The following is a 17726-nucleotide window of genomic DNA, read 5'->3' on the forward strand; positions in this document are numbered from 1 at the left end:
AGGACACAAGGGTCATAAGAGGGCAGGTGAGCACTACTGTATGGGTCAGGCTCTGCAGGTAATCACATACAGTTAGCTCTGATTCGGAAAGATGGGCTGGGGCTGTGCAAATAGGGACAACACTCTAACAGAATGCCACCCAACTCATCATTCCTCTCTCTCCAAAGAGATTAGGTATAGCTACTCTCAAAGGGAACTGATCACATGGGCACCCTAACAGAAAAGCCAATGTCAGGGTGCCCTGCCACACATCAGGTACTACCAGATGCCAGAAACACAAAGGGAGGGCAAGCTACATTCAGCCCAGGAGGCTCCATGTGTACAGTTTAGGAACCCTAGTACCACCCATTTCCCCTGACTCATCATCAAAACGGGAAGACTGAACACATAAGTATATGGTGGCTGAGGAAGTGGGTCATTGTCTTGGCATCCCCAGACACCATGCATGGGATAGCCCAGAGGTGAGAGACTCTCTGTGGGAGTGCCAGGACTCCAGCATGATTGCTCTGGGAGCCCACACATGCCATGCCCATCCACCAGGACACACCAAGGGCTTTAGTCTCAAAGTAACTGACAGTGGAAAGACTACTGCCAAACCACATTATCAGTGTACTAGGTCAAAACCCTGGAAGAGGGCCTAGGCTGTGCCCACTAGGGCCCAGTCCAACGTTACCCATACCAAGGGGCCAGCCTATGCCTTACCACAAAGCTAGCCTCAGCCTGGGCCTTCAAACCATTTATTTCCCCACATCCCACTCAACAATGGACTTTGGGGTCAGAGGACTTGATTTTATTTTGGTTGGGGTCTCACAATGTTGCCCTGGCTGATCGCAAATTCACTGGTTAAAATGACCTAACTGCCTCAGGGTTTGAGTCGGAATCCCAACTCTTCCACTCAGCTCCTGAGTTCACTCAGTGAATTTCTTTCAGGGATGGTATAACTCAGTGGGACTGTGCCTGAGGTACGATCCACAGGAAATGTTTCTAGTAAGGTTCTTTCCTCCTACCACCTTGAACACTAGCTTAGTAATCACACCTGGGTGCTCTTGACTTCTAGCTCCCTTTTGCCCTACAGTGGCAAGCCAGGGTCATCATCTACCTCTCTCAACAAAAGCTTGACAGGCCCACCAGCAGAAGACCCAGGCCCACTCTGTTCTTCCTTGTCCACAGCCCTTAGAGAACACACAGCATTCAACAGCCATGGCTAGTGGTTCTCAAAATTGCACCCTCAGGGCCTGCTGTGGAAAGGAATGTGCTGGGCTGGCCGGCCAGGGGGTTTCCTAAGCCTCAGGCTACTAAGAAGACAGCCAAGCATTACGTGGGACATCAATAGTAGGGCTGCCCCAAAGGGTAATCACCAGTGCTGAGACATTCCATTCAGAGGTCCAGCAGATGTGCTTTCTCTATAACCCTAACTACCTTTAAAAGCCTGACAGAACCACGGCGGCAGGGCAACAGATCAACAATGACTACCGGGAGAGCAGGAGAGGTTTGTTTCCACTCAGTAGATGCTGTGAGGTAACAGAGAACATGCCCATCACAGGAAGCACTGCAGTCACACCACTCCCATGGCCATTAGTCTAAACTCTGGGAATCTTGGGTCATGGCACCCTCAAACCTCTAGTAGTTGAAGGCAGAAAAGGAAACAGTAACAAAGGGGCAGAATCTTCATGGGGGCTCTGCATGGAAACCACGTTAAAGAGAGAGAAAAAAACAAAACACACAAAAAAGTCTGCAAGTAGCTACTGACCCGGGGAAGGTAGCTTCCCACATGGCTCCTGGACCCTCCACTGAAAAGAGCCTGGGAGTCAACTTGAAGCTATGGGTAGGGCAAGGGAGGATACAGTCAGAACCTATATAAAAAGGGAGATTTCAGGAATGGAGAGATGGCTGGGCAGGTAAGAGCACTGGCTGCTCTTCCAGAGGACCCAGGTTCAATTCCCAGCACCCACATGGCAGCTCACAACTGTCTGTAACTCCAGTTCCTCACAAAGACACACAGACAGATGAGACACCAATGCACAGAAAATAAAATAATTTATTAAAAAAAAAAAAAAAAAGGGAAGAAAGAAAGAAATCTTGTTTGTGTCATCATCCTTGGTGTTGAGGAAAGACCTAAAAATGTCCATGAGGGTCTAGCTGGGTCTGGCTAGGTCTAGGCTCAAATGGCATCTGCCTAACCTGGGTGAGTTATTTTTCCACACCCCAGAGTCCCTTGTTAAGGAATAGGGATGGAACCGTTCTGTACAATGGGGGCATATGGCCTCAACTCCCAGATTCTAGGGTTGAGTCTGGCTTCTGCTCGTTTCCCACAGACTTCTTTGAAAGCTCTGGGGAATGTTAATGGGTGGTAGAGATGTGTAGGTAAAGAAAGAAGCCTGACCTTGCATGCATCCCCAAATCCTAAGAGGTCTAGGTAAATATGAACAAAAGGCTTCCCCAAAGGTGGCCCAGACACCACTGTCTTTTGACACAGATCTCTCTGGTTGTGAGGGTTGGAGCAGCAACTGGTCCTCACTCTGTTCTAGCCTGATGTGGCTCCAGCCTCATCAGAGCACACTGGAGAATCTGTTTACAAAGGCTAACAAACTCAAATTTTAGAACTGGCCCTTTCACTGTCAGTACCATCCCTTATCTCAAAGGTCCCAACTTGCCCTGAAAAAAAATCTCAATCAATCTCAATCAATCTCTCTCTCTCTCTCTCTCTCTCTCTCTCTCTCTCTCTCTCTCTCAAGATGGAGATTTGCTATGTTGCCCAGGCTGATCTTGAACTCTTGATGCTCCTGCCTTGGCTTCCTAAGCAGCTGGAATTATAAGTGTACTCTGTGCTCAGCTTGAAAAACACACTTGTTTATACAGCTTCTCACTCTATAGCACAAGTCTAGAACTCAAAGTGACCCTCCGTTTATAGAGACTAAAAGCGGATATATGAAAGAGCAGAATACTATAATGAACCCCAATGTCCAGTAATACGAATTTCCAGGGGCTGGAGAGACGGCTCAGGGATGGGGAGCATTGGCTGTTCTCCCAGAGGTCTTGAGTTCAGTTCCCAACACCCACATGGTGGCTCACACCATCTGTAATAAGATCTGGCACCCTCTTCTGTGTACATAATAAATACATCTTAAAAAAAAAAAAAAGGATTTCTAGGTCTAAGTGAGCAGCCTTCAAAAGGCTGCCAAGTAGCACTGATGTGCTGTCTAACACACACATGTCCTGTGGGTGAGGACAGTAGCCTTTGGAAAAGGGGTTCACCTGGGCCACAGGACCAAGGGCACTGTTAGACTTAAGCATAACTGCAGGGAAATGAGAGGTGGAGGCTCTCCCCTGAACCATGCTCCTCCCTTGGGGACCACACACCACCACAGGAGCCATCAGGATTTCTGACCCATTCCCTGCCTCTGGCATCCAACTGCCAAACAACTGTATTTGAACTGCCCCGCAGCACCTGCTGCCAGAGCTCCAAGGCTCCTGGGCATCTTCATCACTCCCATTCAGGATACTTTCCAAGGACATCTCAGAAAAAGGAGAGACAGAAAGAAAGGCCACAATGGGTCAGGCAGTACCAGGCTTTGAAGCCCCAACCTCTCTCTCATAGCCCTGGTCCTAGCAGCTGCTCAGTGGCTTCAGAGAATTTCCTAACTGATCCCTTTTACAGGTAGGGCTGCCTTGAAGTGCCCTACAGAACTGACTACTAGGGAAGTATTGACTCCCAGTTCTGTGCCCAGGGATTCTCTTGTAGTGAGAAGGAAAGGCACCCAAAATCTGAGTGAGGCCCTGGTGTTCAACTCAGAGAGGTGGAGAGAGCAATTTCCCTCAAAGAGGGCTTGAGCACCACATGGCAAACCCTTGGGAAGGGTTTCCTGAGAGGAAAGAAGTTCCAGAGAGACGATGGCCGAACAAAAGACCTGGTGGTGCTCGTCAACTAATGAGCAACAAGGATCCCAGCTTACATGAAGTAGGAAAGAACAATTCCTTCTTGGCAGGTACACACAAGCAGCATTTCCAGACTATTAGAAACCCATCTATCTAAAATGTCTGCTATATATCACCATCTGCAACTAGCATTTACTTCAGACCCTTCCCACTGCTTGAACTGCACCCTTAGGAAGGTAGGGAGGAAGGATATTGAACATCCGGTTTTTTATTCACACTCTCACGTGAACCTGGCACAGACCCTGAACTCTGCTCTCAGTGGCTCACTTGTGCAGATGTGACAGATGAGCTATTAGCCCAGCTAGTAGAGGCAGCTGTCCTGCTGGGGACATCCTGCTGATAGCCCACTCACAGTAAGGTACACTCTAGGAGGAGGAGAGGTGCTCAGTTACTTTCCACCATCCTGTGGAGACAAAGCCGACTGTTCCACCTTGGGCCCTCCCCCATCTCAGCCCAGGCCTGGGCAACAGCTACTCCAGGGGATATCCTCTCAATCCCTAACCATAATCCTTCCAGAGATTCCTTTCCAACAATTAGGGAAAACAGGTCTCAGTGGGTGGGTGTGTATTCTCCTTTGAGGGGTTGTAGCAATCAAGGTAATATATGCAACACCATGGGAACAGCCATCTTACTATAGAAAAGGCAAGTGGGACCATGCCAGAAACCCAGCTTGTTGCAGACAGGCCTCCTTTCGACACAGCATGAGTTTCCCCGACTCCAGCTGAGGGTCAGGACACAGAAGCAACAGTTCTCTATCCCCCAACCTCTCAAAGCACCCAAGCATGGAAGAAGCCCAAAGCCCTGGTCTCCATCAACAAGCCTGCTTTTTTCTTTCATCCAGCTTCCTCAATCTAGGGATCCCTGCCCTTTCCTGTTAGTTCTCCAGCGCAAGGGTGGGGCAGCAGGCAGCTGCACTCACCTGTCAATAGATCATTCAGCCTTGCCTCTGAGTCATTTAGCCCAGGGTTCCAACATTCTTATTTTGGAACCACACCTGTTCCTTGGTTTCACACTTAAGGAGACCAAAGAACACCTTGCAAAAGATAAGCAAAACTTCCACATCTTCCAACAGAAACTTCTGACATTGCAAACTAAGACACTCCCACATGCTGTCAAGAAACTGAGCAGTACAGCCTCATGGGGAGGTACTCCTGTTATCATCCTCACCCATGAGTCCCACAGTGCCATCCCACCCTCTGCCCCAACACCCTGGAAGGCAAAGATGCTCCACTGAGCACATTAGAAGCATCAACATCCTGACCGTGGTCTCAGCCTTCCATAACACTACTCCTGCTAAGACAGTTGACATTCAAATACAGAAAACTAGCACCTGAGGGGAAATGCAATTTCCTTCCTTTTTCTTTTTTTCTTTTCTTTCTTTTGTAGTCCTGGCTGTCCTAGAACTCACTATGTATATCTGGGTGCCTCAAGCTCCACCTGCTTCTGTCTCCGGAATGCTGGGATTAAATGCATGGGCCACTATGCCCAGTTTCAAAAAGTACAGTTTCAATGAAAGCTAACTCCAATCTGTATGCAGACACAGGAGAACTCTAAATGCACAGGTGCTCTTTTTTCAGGAAGAGGAAATTTACCTCTACAATAGCTATGCTTCCGCACCCCTTTTGAGTCAGGTAGAACTCTTAGTAGTTTACAGAAATAAACTCATTCATCAGGATGTGGTGATACACACCTGCAATACCAGCATTTGGGATGCTAAGGCAGGAAGATTCAGTTTGAGGCCATCTGGATTTATTGTGAGATCCTATCTTAGTTCCTCCCTGAAGAAGAATTAATCTTTAATTCTTATAACTACCACCCTAGATATTTCTATGTTAATATATCCCTTCCATTTTACAGATGGAGAAACTAAAGAACCAAGCAATTAAATAATCATTCTAGGCAATAAAGCTTCAAGAATACAAATACAAACAAACAATGTGGCTTCCCAATCCATGGCCTTAGCCACTGAGCCACACAGTTTCAGAAGTCAACTACACATTGCCAGGCGGTAGTGGTGCACTTGGGAGGCAGAGGCAGGTGGATTTCTGTGAGTTTAATGCCAGCTTGATCTACAGAACAAGTTCCAGGATAGGCGCCAAAGCTATGCAGAGAAACCCTGTCTCGAAAAAACAAACAAACAAACAAACAAACAAACAAGTCAACCACACAGCCCTCAAGATTTTTCAGGCTGACAAGATGGCTCAGTAGGTAAAGGTGCTTTGCTATCAAACCTGGTAACTTGGACTCGATCCCCAGGACTCAGAAGGGTGGAAGAACCAACCATTGAAAGTTGTCCTATGACTTCCATGCACCACACACTCGTGCCCTCACACACACACAAACAAACACACACCCTCAATGAATGTAAGATCTGCTTTCCCGCATGACCAAATGTGAGCCAGCTTTGAGTCAATGACTCTGAGCCCTCTAAGTACAAGGTGGAAGAGCCCATCACACTCAGTGCCACTGTGCTTAAGGCTCATCCAAGGCTTATCCACGCTGATGCAAAACTGGCTCCAAAACCACAGGTGACTTACCAAAGTTCATCATGTTGAGGCAAAGCACAGCAAAGCACAAGTACAATTTCAACCCAAAGCCATTATGCAAGGCCCCGTACACACTCTGATGAGTCATAATTAAAAGATGTACTCCACAACCAGGTGCAGTGGCACACCGCTTTGATCTTAGAACTCAAGAGGCAGAGGCAGGTGCATCTCTAAACCCAAGGCCAGCCTGGTCTACACAGTGAGTTCCAGGATAGCCAGGGCTACACAGAGACCCTGTTAAAAAAATAAAATAAAATGTAGTCTAAGTCCTAAGGAGCTCACAACCCAATTAAGGACATGATAAATGCTGAGCCATACAAGGCATAGTGACAAATGACATCACAGAGATGGTGAGAGTGAAGGGACCAGGCAGACTGCACTAGGGGTCAAGAGGAAGGGCTTCTCAGAGCAAGGTCAATCAGTGTCTGCCAGTGGCAGATGTGGGATGTCAGCAGCATGTGTGAGGTGCCCCACAGCCATGAGGCTGTGTAGTACATGCAGGGTGCAGAGGTATTTGAAGAAGAGGCAGACAAGAAACTGTCCTGTCAGCAGAAGAATCAGAGGCCCAAAGCAACAGGGGCACAACGTACACAGTGGAAAGCAGAGGAAGACGGCAGTAAGGCGGCCGTGGGTGAGCAAGGGCAGAATGGAGAAAGCAGCGGAAGCACAGGACAAGGCCAGTAGAGAGCCTGCAGGTTACTCCAGGTTACACTCAAGGGCCAGTAGTCAGCAGCTGTCAGCCGAGTCACATAAGGACCCGGTCCTTGCAAGAAAACTTCCATTTGGAGAAAGCAGGTCCACTTTCTGTCCAGTTTTTTGTTTTTGGTTTTTTTGTTTTTGTTTTTTGGTATCTCTGTGTAGCTTTGTGCTTTTCCTGGAACTCACTCTGTAGCCCATGCCAGCCTCAAATTCACAGGGATCCACCTGCCTCTGCTTCCTGAGTGCTGGGATTAAAGGCGTGCTCCACCACTGCCCAGCTCTGCCCAGTCTTAAGAAAAGAACAGAGGTTTCTAGAGGAATGATTTGCTTAAAAGTGAAGTTGAGTCAGTACAGTGAGTTGGATTCCCCCTGGTTGCCCTCAGACTGCCTTTTCGGGGCCTGACCAAGCCCAGGCAACCACTCGAAGGCCACAAGAGTCCTCTTAAGGAAGACCAATACTGCTGCTACCACCTCTCCAGGACCTTCACTCAGCTACTGTACGTTATAATAAGACAGTAGAGCCAAAGGGACCAGAGAAATGAGGAGTCCATGGTAGAGAAGGAAAGGAGAGCACGCTCCTGTCAGTCCCTTATTGGTTCCGGCTGGTTTCAAACACTCACTAGATCAGGGCCTTAAGAAAATGATGTCCATCACACTTGCAACACGCCTTCCTCACACTCAGTTTCCCCAAGGCCCCGAGAGGCTACAGTATGAGGAGGAGTCAAGGACCAAGTATTTCTCAACTGCAGCAGGACGGCAGATGAGACCTGGGCTTCATAAATTAACATCTCTCAGATTTTGACAAGAGCTGCTTGACTCAGGCTCTCAGCCTGTTTCTAATGTCACCGAGATTCAGTATCAAAACAGCCATTTCTTATTTAATAAAAGCATTTTTCTTTTTTTAAATTTGCCAGGCAATGGTGGTGCACACCTTTAATCCCAGTACTCCAGAGATAGAGGCAGGCAGATCTCTGAGTTCAAGACCAACTTGGTCTACAGAGCATGAGTTCCAAGACAGCCCAGGTTACAAAGAGAAACCCTGTCTTAAAAAAAAACAAAATCTGGCCGGGCGGTGGTGGCGCCTCCCAGCACTCGGGAGGCAGAGGCAGGTGGATCTCTGTGAGTTCAAGGCCAGCCTGGGCTACAGAGTGAGTTCCAGGACGGGCTCCAAAGCTACACAGAGAAACCCTGTCTCAACCCCCCCCCCAAAAAAAAAGCAAGGGTTGGGGATTTAGCCCAGTGGTAGAGCACTTGCCTAGCAAGCGCAAGGCCCTGGGTTTGATCCTCAGCTTAAAAAAGAGAGAGAGAAAAATAATCCCCCTTTCTCTTTCCCACACACTCTCCTTCCGTACCCCCCACCAGTCCTTCTCTCCGCTTCTTCTCTTTCTCTCCCAATAAAGCTCTAAAAAAGAAAAATCAAATCAAATCAATCAACCAATCAATCAGTTACTTAGCACAGGCTGCCTCAAAATTCACTTCATAGCCAAGACAACTTTGGATTTCTGCTTTGTCTGGCCTCTACCTCCCAGAGTGCTGGGATTATAGGTGTACATCACCATAGCCTATGGGTTTCTGCAGTGCTAGGGTCAAACATTTTGCAGGCTGGGCAGACAAACACTCCTCCCCCAAGCTCAGTGAAAGAGCTTTAAAAGCAATGGTCAGTAACTCTGGAGACATGCTGGAGACATCTGTCCACTCCTCTAAAACACTCCTCCAAGAGCTATCAGCCATCCCATCTTCTCCTCCTCAGTCTTGTCCAGGTCACTTCATGAAGTTCTGGGCCACTGAGACAGGTTCTAACTGGTCTCCTTGTACCCATCCTTCCAAGCTGTACTACGGTTTCCTCACAACAACACCCAAGACATCCATATTCCTTACTGGACCCTGTCAACCATTATAGCCCAGTCCCATTGGCCTTAGCCAGTCCGTTACAACTCAGCTCTTGCACCGCCTCCGTCAGGATCTTTAATACGTTCTTCCCCACCTGAGCTTCCCTTACCACTTATCATCACCACTCCTGGCCTGACCCCTCGTCCTTTCCAACCTGAAGGCCATTACTGTCTCAGGAGGCCTGTCTCCAGTACACTTGCATCACACTCTCAGCAGTCCCATCAAGGAACCTACAAATGTACAGTGCCCAATGCAGGGTTCTCAACTACACGTTTCTTCCCTACTGGGTAATTTCATAGGGGGAGAGACAGTGTCTATTTACCTCCAGGCTAGACTCAGTGCCTGTCACAGAGCACCCACACAATGCACTATTAGGGCCTCCCGGTTATAAGGAATGAGAAGCTCCCTGTAAAGCATCCAGCACGGAGAGAGTCTAAAACACAAGGGCATTTGGTTATCCACAGCTCCAAGAGCAAAGTGTCTGGGGGTCACGAAAGAGTCTGTTGACTCGATGTTGTGATGGGACCAGAGGACAGCTTTCCAAGTTTCTCATGGGAAAAGAGACCTGTCTGGTGATACTTCCCCAGAAGCCAGGGTAGAGCTGCTAATATTATTGTTCACATCCAAAGCCTGGTCCAGAGGAGATAGACCTCCATGAGATGATGGGACCTGCCCTGACAAGTTTCTCTGCAACGCTGGAAAGGCCAGCCCGCAGGGGCTAAACCCAAGGCCTACTTGGCCCAGGATCAAGGGTGATCCTTTTCACTCCAGTGGCTTCTTTCAGGATGAAAGAGTATTGCCTGCCACCACTTATAAATGCTGAAGCAGCAGCCTGACACTGGACCCCACCCAGCAATTCCAGGCAAGTTGCCAGGACACCAGAAGGGAGGGCACTCCACTCCCACAACCAGCCAGAAGCCTCAGTGCATCCATCATATCACAGTTCTTATCCCTGCGGAAGGTTTTTCTTGTTTGTCTAAAACAAGGTTTCACTTACATAGCCCAAGAACAGGCAAGCTTCAGCCTCAGAGATCCACCTACCTCTGCTAGGATAAACTCAAGAGCCATCATGCAGGGCTATTTGTTTTAATTTGAAGAACAATTGACTATATAGCCTAAGCTGGCTGAGAACTCACAAGCCTCCTGCTTCAGCTTCCTGACCGATGTGTGCCAGCACATACAGCCTTCGATGAGTTCTTGTACTTTCCTGTGACTCCCAACTGGTACCTGGATATCCACGGCTCCCCAGAGAGGAGTGACTAAGCCCCACTTCCTAGTCCTCCCTCTGTATTGAGCACAATCCAAACACCCATCTCCAGGTGACCTGCAAACAAGAGCACAAAAGGCCTTTACCACATGCTGAGGACGGACAGACAGACCCACACCCACAGACCCAACATGCTTTGACTCCTCACCTGGTCCAACAGCCCTGAAAACAAAACAGCTTCCTCTGAGACTTACTGACTCCTACGTTTTTTGTTTTGTTTTCTTGTATGGGTATAGTGTACCGGAAGGAGGGATTTATGTACTTGTCAATGTGGGTATACCTGCATGCAGGTATATACACATGCACATCGGGTAATGGGCAGAGGTCAACAGTGGATATCTTTCCTCAGTCACTCAGTCACATATTTTGAGACAGGGTCTCTTGCTGAACCTTAAGTTCATTGACTCACATAGATTGGCTGGTCTGTGCATTTCAGGGATTTGCCAATTTACACACACACACACACACACACACACACAGCACTAGAGTTACATATGTGTGCTACCACCCCCAGCTTTTATGTGGGTTCTGAAGATCCAAACTGAGATCGTCAAGTTTGTGTAGCAGGCACTTTACCAACTGAGCCATGTCCCCTGCCCACCTAAGCTTTTCTTTTTTGTTTTCTTTCATCCCCCCCCCCTTGTTTTTGGTTTTTCAAGACAGAGTTTCTCTGGGTAGTCCTGGCTGTCCTGAAACTAGCTTAGTAGACCAGGCTGGGCTCAAACTCACAGAAACCCACCTGCCTCTGCCTGCTGGGATTAAGGCGTGTGCCAACACCACCCAGCCCACCTAAGTTTTTCTATACTTGCAAACAGAAAATAATCTCTACAGGGTGAGTGGTATAGGTCAAGTGGTAGAGAGTTTCCAAGTGCAAGACCCTGAGTTCAATTCCTACCACCACCACCCTAAAACGTAATCTATATACACAGCCATCAAAATAAGGAACCTCTCCCAATGACCTAGCAAGAGTCTTCTCAACCAAGCCAGATATATTCCGTTATCTCAATATACACACATTTAAAATATAACTGCCTACTTTAGGAGACGGGCAGTACTGGGGACCAACCCACAACCTCATTACTCAGCTACATCCTCAGGCCCCATTCCGCTTATGACTAAATGTGTCCAGTTAATATCTTAGGGTGAGAAAAGAGTCTTTTTGTAAACCATAATCTACCACTTCTTACAGTTCCCTGACCAGCTGACTTCTTAAAGTTCTTACTGCCCAAGAGCCTCAGCTTCAATTCCTCTGTCCTCCTTCCTCTACATTGGAGTTAGGGTGAGTTAATCTGCTAACATCTTACACATACGAAGCAAGTCTGTAGCCCCAGCTGCTTACTGAAAACGAAGAAAGGAAGAGAAGGAGGAGGAGACCACCATCACATGCCATGGGAAAGTGAGGCAGGAGGACCAGGAATTCAAAGCCAACCTCAGCCACACAGCAATTTTGTGGTCATCTTGAGCTACCTGTCTCAAAAAACAAAATGGGGGCTGGAGAGATGGCTCAGGGGTTAAGAGCACTGACTGCTCTTCCAGAGGTCCTGAGTTCAGTTCCCAGCAACCACATGGTGGCTCACAACCATCTATAATGAGATCTGGTGCCCTCTTCTGTATACATAATAAATAAATAAATCTTTAAAAAAATGGACAAATTAATAAAATAATTTACAGTAAAAATAGGTTTCAAACTCCAGTAAAGAATAAGACAAAACCGGGCAATGGTGGCACGTGCCTTTAATCCTAGCACTCTGGAGGCAGAGGCAGGTGGATCCCTGTGAGTTCAAGGCCAGCCTGGTCTACAGAGTGAGTTCCAGGACAGCCAGAGCCACACAGAGAAACCTTGTCTTGGAGGGAGGGAGGAAGGGAGGGAGGGGGAAGGAAGGAAAGAAGGGAGGGAGGGAGGGAGGGAGGGAGGGAGGGAGGGAGGGAGGGAATATGACCAACCACTAAGCAAACATGAATAGCCTGGCTAAGACACCATGGAAACAAACTCGTTTCTGCTCGGCATGGAAACAAACACCTATCATCCTATCAGAGAACTCAAGAGGCTAAGGTAGGCAGATGTCTAGTTTGAAACTAGCTCAGGATATACAACTAGACTCTATTTAAAAACAAAACAAAAAACAGCAATAACAACAATTACAATAACTAAAACTTAAGGACAGCCAGGGCTACAGAGAAATCCTGTCTCAAAAAATCACAAAAAAGAAAGAAAGAAAGAAAGAAAGAAAGAAAGAAAGAAAGAAAGAAAGAAAGAAAGAAATGTCAGTACAGCGTTTTGGAACAGTTACTTAAAATCTTGCTGGTAGGGCTTGCTAGTTCCAAACTGGCCTGCCCAAAACAGGGTGTGGTAGTACAGGCTCATAATGGCATAGGCCTGTAATCCCAGTACCCAGAGGCAGGAAGATCAGAGTTCAAGGTCACTCTTAGCTATATAGCTTAGAATGTTTGAGGCTAACTTGGTATACATGAGACTGTTTTCCTATCCCCTGCAACCCCCAAAAAGGTCTATTACAAATATACTTCACTATATTAAAACATTAACACCCTTCCCTAAATAACACTAGAAGAAAAAACAAACATTTTGCACAAAGATGTTTGGAGCTGAGGACCCAACCCAGGGCCTTGCACTTGCTAGGCATAGGCAGGTGCTCTACCACTGAGCTAAATAAATCCAACCCTACAAAGATGTTTCTAAGTTTCTAAGACTGGTCAAAACAGCAAACCCTGCTAAGTAGATAGCTCAGTGGGACAGCATTTGCCTAGCATGTGCAAGGTCCTAGGTTCAATACCCCAGCAGAATATAATTTATAATTTTAATTTAAAGAAAAATATCCAGGCATTGTGTGATAAGCCTGTAATCCCAGCAGAGAGAGGAAGGCTGGAAGATCAAGTTCAAGGCCAGCCTGAGCTACCTATGAAAACCATGTCTCAAAACAAACTCCTTCACATAAACAGAGATAACCAATAAGGAAGAAAGGTTTGTAGCTATGGTATATCTAAACAAAATGGATTTATTGGGTCCATTGACGGTGAACAAACACTGAATGTGTCCACCAACTATTTATGTACACACTGATCTCAAAAAGGATATTTGAGTGGGGTATGGATGCATATGCCCTGAATGCCAGCACTTGGGAGTAGAGGCGAGTGGACCTCTATATGTTCGAGGCCAGCTTGGCCTACATAGTGAGTTCTAAGATAGCCAGAGAAACATAATAGAGGGACCTTGTTCCAAAAAAATAAAAAAATAAAAAATAAGCCGGGAAGTGGTGCTGCATGCCTTTAATCCCAGCACTCCGGAGGCAGAGACAGGCAGATCTCTGAGTTCAAGGCCAGCCTGGTCTACAGAGTGAGATCCAGGACAGCCAAGGCTACTCAGAGAAACTCTGTCTTGGGGAAAAAAACTAAATAAGTAAATATTCATAAAGCCCCCTTGAGTCTGAACCACTGGCCTGAAGACACAGAACCCCTAGTGGGTGGCTAGCAGGCTGGAAGATATCTTTTCTCTCAAGCATCTCATTGAAAGTAACAACAAAATCTCAAAATCTGGACCCAGCCAAGGCCACTACCAGACCCTTCCCATCAATCACACATCCAAACAATCCAATTACACACACACACACACACACAGAGTCATACAGAGTCACACACACACAGTCACACACACACACAGCAACCTTGGGAAAGCTGAAAGCACATTCTTCTATTCTAACCTTCCAAACGCAGCAGCAGACCCAGCAATGATAGACCCATCGTCACTCCTGCAAAGGAATCCTCCACTCTATTCATATACCTGTCCTATGCCAGATCTGCCCAGACATTCTGTTAGTCCTGCATCCTAGGAACGTCAGGGATATCCATCCTTCCCAAGAAGCCCTACCTAGATTCAATCTGATGATTTCCATCCAGGAAATTCTCAGGCAGAGTCCAGATATGGCGGAGAGCACTCAAGATGTAGCAGTGAGTGTGGAAATGAGGGCAAGCAGGGCCTGCTGATGCCCATCTGTGATCCCAACACTTGGGAAGCAGAGGCAGGAAAACTACCAAATTTGATGCTGTCTCCCACGACAAAATCTCTTTTCTCCACTACCAAAACAGTACAAAAGTTCAAAGATCACACTGAAAGCAAGAAACAGATCTGTGTAAGAGAGCTAAAACCATAAAGAGGCTGAGCCGGGTGGTGGTGGTGCACACCTTTGATCCCAATGCTGGGAGGTAGAGGCAGGTGGATCTCTGTGAGTTCAAGGGCAGCCTGAGCTCCATAGTTCTAGAACAGGCTCCAAAAGCTACACAGAGAAACCCTGTCTTGGAAAACAAAAACAAAAACAAAAACCCATAAAGAGGCTACACCTAACTTACAAATTCTGATTAATAACAAAAAAGTTTGTTTTTAATCACATTAAACCAAAAAGACAAAAAGAGAAAAGCCCAATTCCTGACAATTAGTTGAATTCAGAGCAAGTGTAGATTACATTTGAAATCAGTTCATCATAGACAAAGCTGTGATGAAGATTACAGTCCTTAGGAAAAGGCACTGAAGTATTATTCGCTCTTTAGAAAAGCCAGTGGTCTTCTGCAGCAGAGGTACAAGGAATCCAAGTCAGAACCACCAGGACACTGCCTGCCTTTTTGATGGTATCAGGGCAGCTCACGCCATGCCACCTCTACCACTTAAGGCAGACACGGACTTAGCACCATCACCTGGAATCTATCCATACAGGACTGGAAATGAACAGCTGGGCAGAAAACAACTGGAAGTATGTAGGACTGGTAGAGGAAGAGCAGATGCAGAACCTAGAACAGTTCACTGATCTGAAGCTGCTGTGGACTCACAGCTCCAAATTCAGATGTCTTAATCATATCTCTCTTTTTTTTCTTTTTCTTTTTTTTAGCTGAGGATCGAACCGAGGGCCTTGCGCTTGCTAGGCAAGCGCTCTACCACTGAGCTAAATCCCCAACCCATTAATCATATCTCTTATTTATTCAGAATTCACCTCAACCAGGTTCCACGTGGAAAACCACTTAAAGACTTTGATCTTTAACATGGTGAAGTAACAAGCCACGAAGGAGCCAGGCTTGGCAGTACATGGCTCCTGGCACATGCCTGAGTCCCAAGCTGGCAGGGGCCAATGGGAATGAGGGCTACTGAGGCGTAGCCCCAGTGGGAGTAAGGTCAGGTCACTTCATTTAACAGTAAACAGTTCAAATTCCATGAGTGACAATCACTTGTCAATTTTTAAAAGATTTTTATTTTTAATTATGTATGATTGTATGTCTTCAGTGTGGGTTCAGGGGTCCAAGGAAACAGTTGTGAGCAACCTGACATGGGTGCTGGGAACTGAACTCAAGTCCTTGGGAAAAGCAGGAAGCACCATTCACTGCCAAACTGTCTTTTCAGCCTCCACCAACCGGTTTTTGAAATGGAAGATGTCCTAACTCAATGACCATCATTTGGAATTCTCTACCCAATGTCTGGACATCCTGCAAACAAGACCCTCCCCAGTCTTTCCGCTGCTCTAATAGACCAGGACAGATGAGAGCGAACAATGTTTTCTTAAACAGTGACTCACCAGGTAGTCTGTTCATGTTGACGCCTTGAGCCGAGAGTCCAATTCCCATGTACCTTAAAAAGCAAAGAGGGGAATGCATGAAAACAGAGCAGAACACAGATGTATGAAGAAGCCATGATGAAACTTATTATCTTGTATGCTAGCTAAAAATTAATTGTATCTCCCTTCTTAAACAGTTCTTAGTAGAAGACAGAACAATGAGAAAAGCAATGGCTGTAGTCTTTCAATACACTAAGGGCTCTCAGAGAACCTTCATCTTTGGATTTCGCTCATCTAAGTATCAACTAGGCCCCACTCTTAGACAACCTTGTGATCTTCCTTTCCCTCTCTCTCTCTCTCTCCCCCTCCCTCCCTCCCTCCCTCACTCACTCCCTCTCTCTCTTTTTCTTTGAGACAGGGTCTCTCTGTGTAGCTCTGGCTGTCCTGGAACTCATTGAGATCCACCTGCCTCTGCCTCTGCCTCCCAAGTGCTGGGATTACAGGCGTGTGCCACCACCACCCGGCTGTGTCTTTTCTTGATCCCTGTACAACATGATGGGGTTGCTGGTTTCAAAGGGAGGTGGGTGGGTCGGAGCCTTGCATTCCTTTCTGCTATTCTGTTTGGGTATTAAAGTTGCTCCTCCCAAATCCAGTGAGTGGTACAGATAATGAGAGAAAGAAAAGAGGGCATTAACTACAGTGTAAATGCCAGGCAGGGGCAGGGCTGACTATGGTATGGGGCTCTGGAGCATTAGGAAGCAGGTGTCTAGAGCATGGAGTGTGCTAGAGGAGCAATACTCTGAGATGAGATATATATATACGTGGAAAGGATTTTGTAAAGTCATGACACAAACAATCAAAATGTGACTATCCGAGCCACTTGAAAATAGGCAAATTAAGGCAACTCTATGCAGCTACCTCAATTTTGGGGAGTAGGGCGATGGCTCAGTTGGTAAAAATGCCTCCTGTCCAAGCATAAGGACTTGAGTTTGGATCTCTAATATCCACATAAAAATCTGGACACAGCAGTGTACACCTGTAATCTCAGAACTGGGAAGCTGGAGACAGGAAGATCCCTGTCTGTGGCTTACTGACCAACCAATAGAGTTGAAATTAGTGAGCTCCAGGTTCAGTGAGAGAGCATCTTTAAAAAAAAAAAAAAGGCCAGGCAGCAGTGGCATGCCTTTAATCCCAGCACTCAGGAGGCAGAGGCAGGCGGATCTCTGAGTTTGAGGCCAGCCTGGGCTACAGAGCAAGATCTAGGACAGTCACCAAAACTACATAGAGGAACCCTGTCTCGAAAAAAACAAACAAACAAAAAAAGATGGAGAATGATTAAGGAAGATGTCTGATGGTAAATTCTACCTTCCACATACATGTACACACATGATGAACATGCACATACACATCAATAGAAACTTTTTTTCATTATGGTAAAATTCATTTTACATAGTATTGCCATTTTAACCTTTTAAAATTACAATTCAGTGGCATTAAATACATTGACATTGTTAGGCAATTATAAAGTTACACCTTAGCCTCTTTGGATGGTGTTTTGGGTGTCTTAAGTATTCCAAGCACCTCAGCTGCCTGTTTATTGATGATTTTATGTGCTTAGAATCTGGTATTTATATTTGGCGTCTACTCTTTTCTTTTACTCTTAAAAGATGATTGCTTGGCCAGGCACTGGTGACACACACCTTTAATCCCAGTGCTCGAGAGGCAGAGGCAGGCAGATCTGTGAGTTTGAGGCCAGCCTGGGCTACAGAATGAGTTCCAGGATAACCAGGGCTGTTACACAAAGAAACCCTGTCTCAAACAAACAAACAAATAAAC

At 46.6% G+C, this 17726-nt stretch overlaps 1 protein-coding gene across 2 annotated transcripts in view; it reads right to left on the reverse strand.

The window, feature by feature from the left end:
• The window catches only part of Ranbp10 (RAN binding protein 10), a 59849-nt gene that overhangs the window by 21504 nt on the left and 20619 nt on the right, over window positions 1-17726 (reverse strand). For both annotated transcript variants that reach the window (XM_036187599.1, XM_036187600.1), the window contains one exon: window positions 15912-15964. In XM_036187599.1, coding sequence (XP_036043492.1) covers window positions 15912-15964 — 53 coding nt within the window. The remainder of the gene's footprint in view (window positions 1-15911; window positions 15965-17726) is intronic.

The sequence above is a fragment of the Onychomys torridus genome, chromosome 5 (genome assembly GCF_903995425.1).
Source record: "Onychomys torridus chromosome 5, mOncTor1.1, whole genome shotgun sequence".
Classification (NCBI taxonomy): domain Eukaryota; kingdom Metazoa; phylum Chordata; class Mammalia; order Rodentia; family Cricetidae; genus Onychomys; species Onychomys torridus.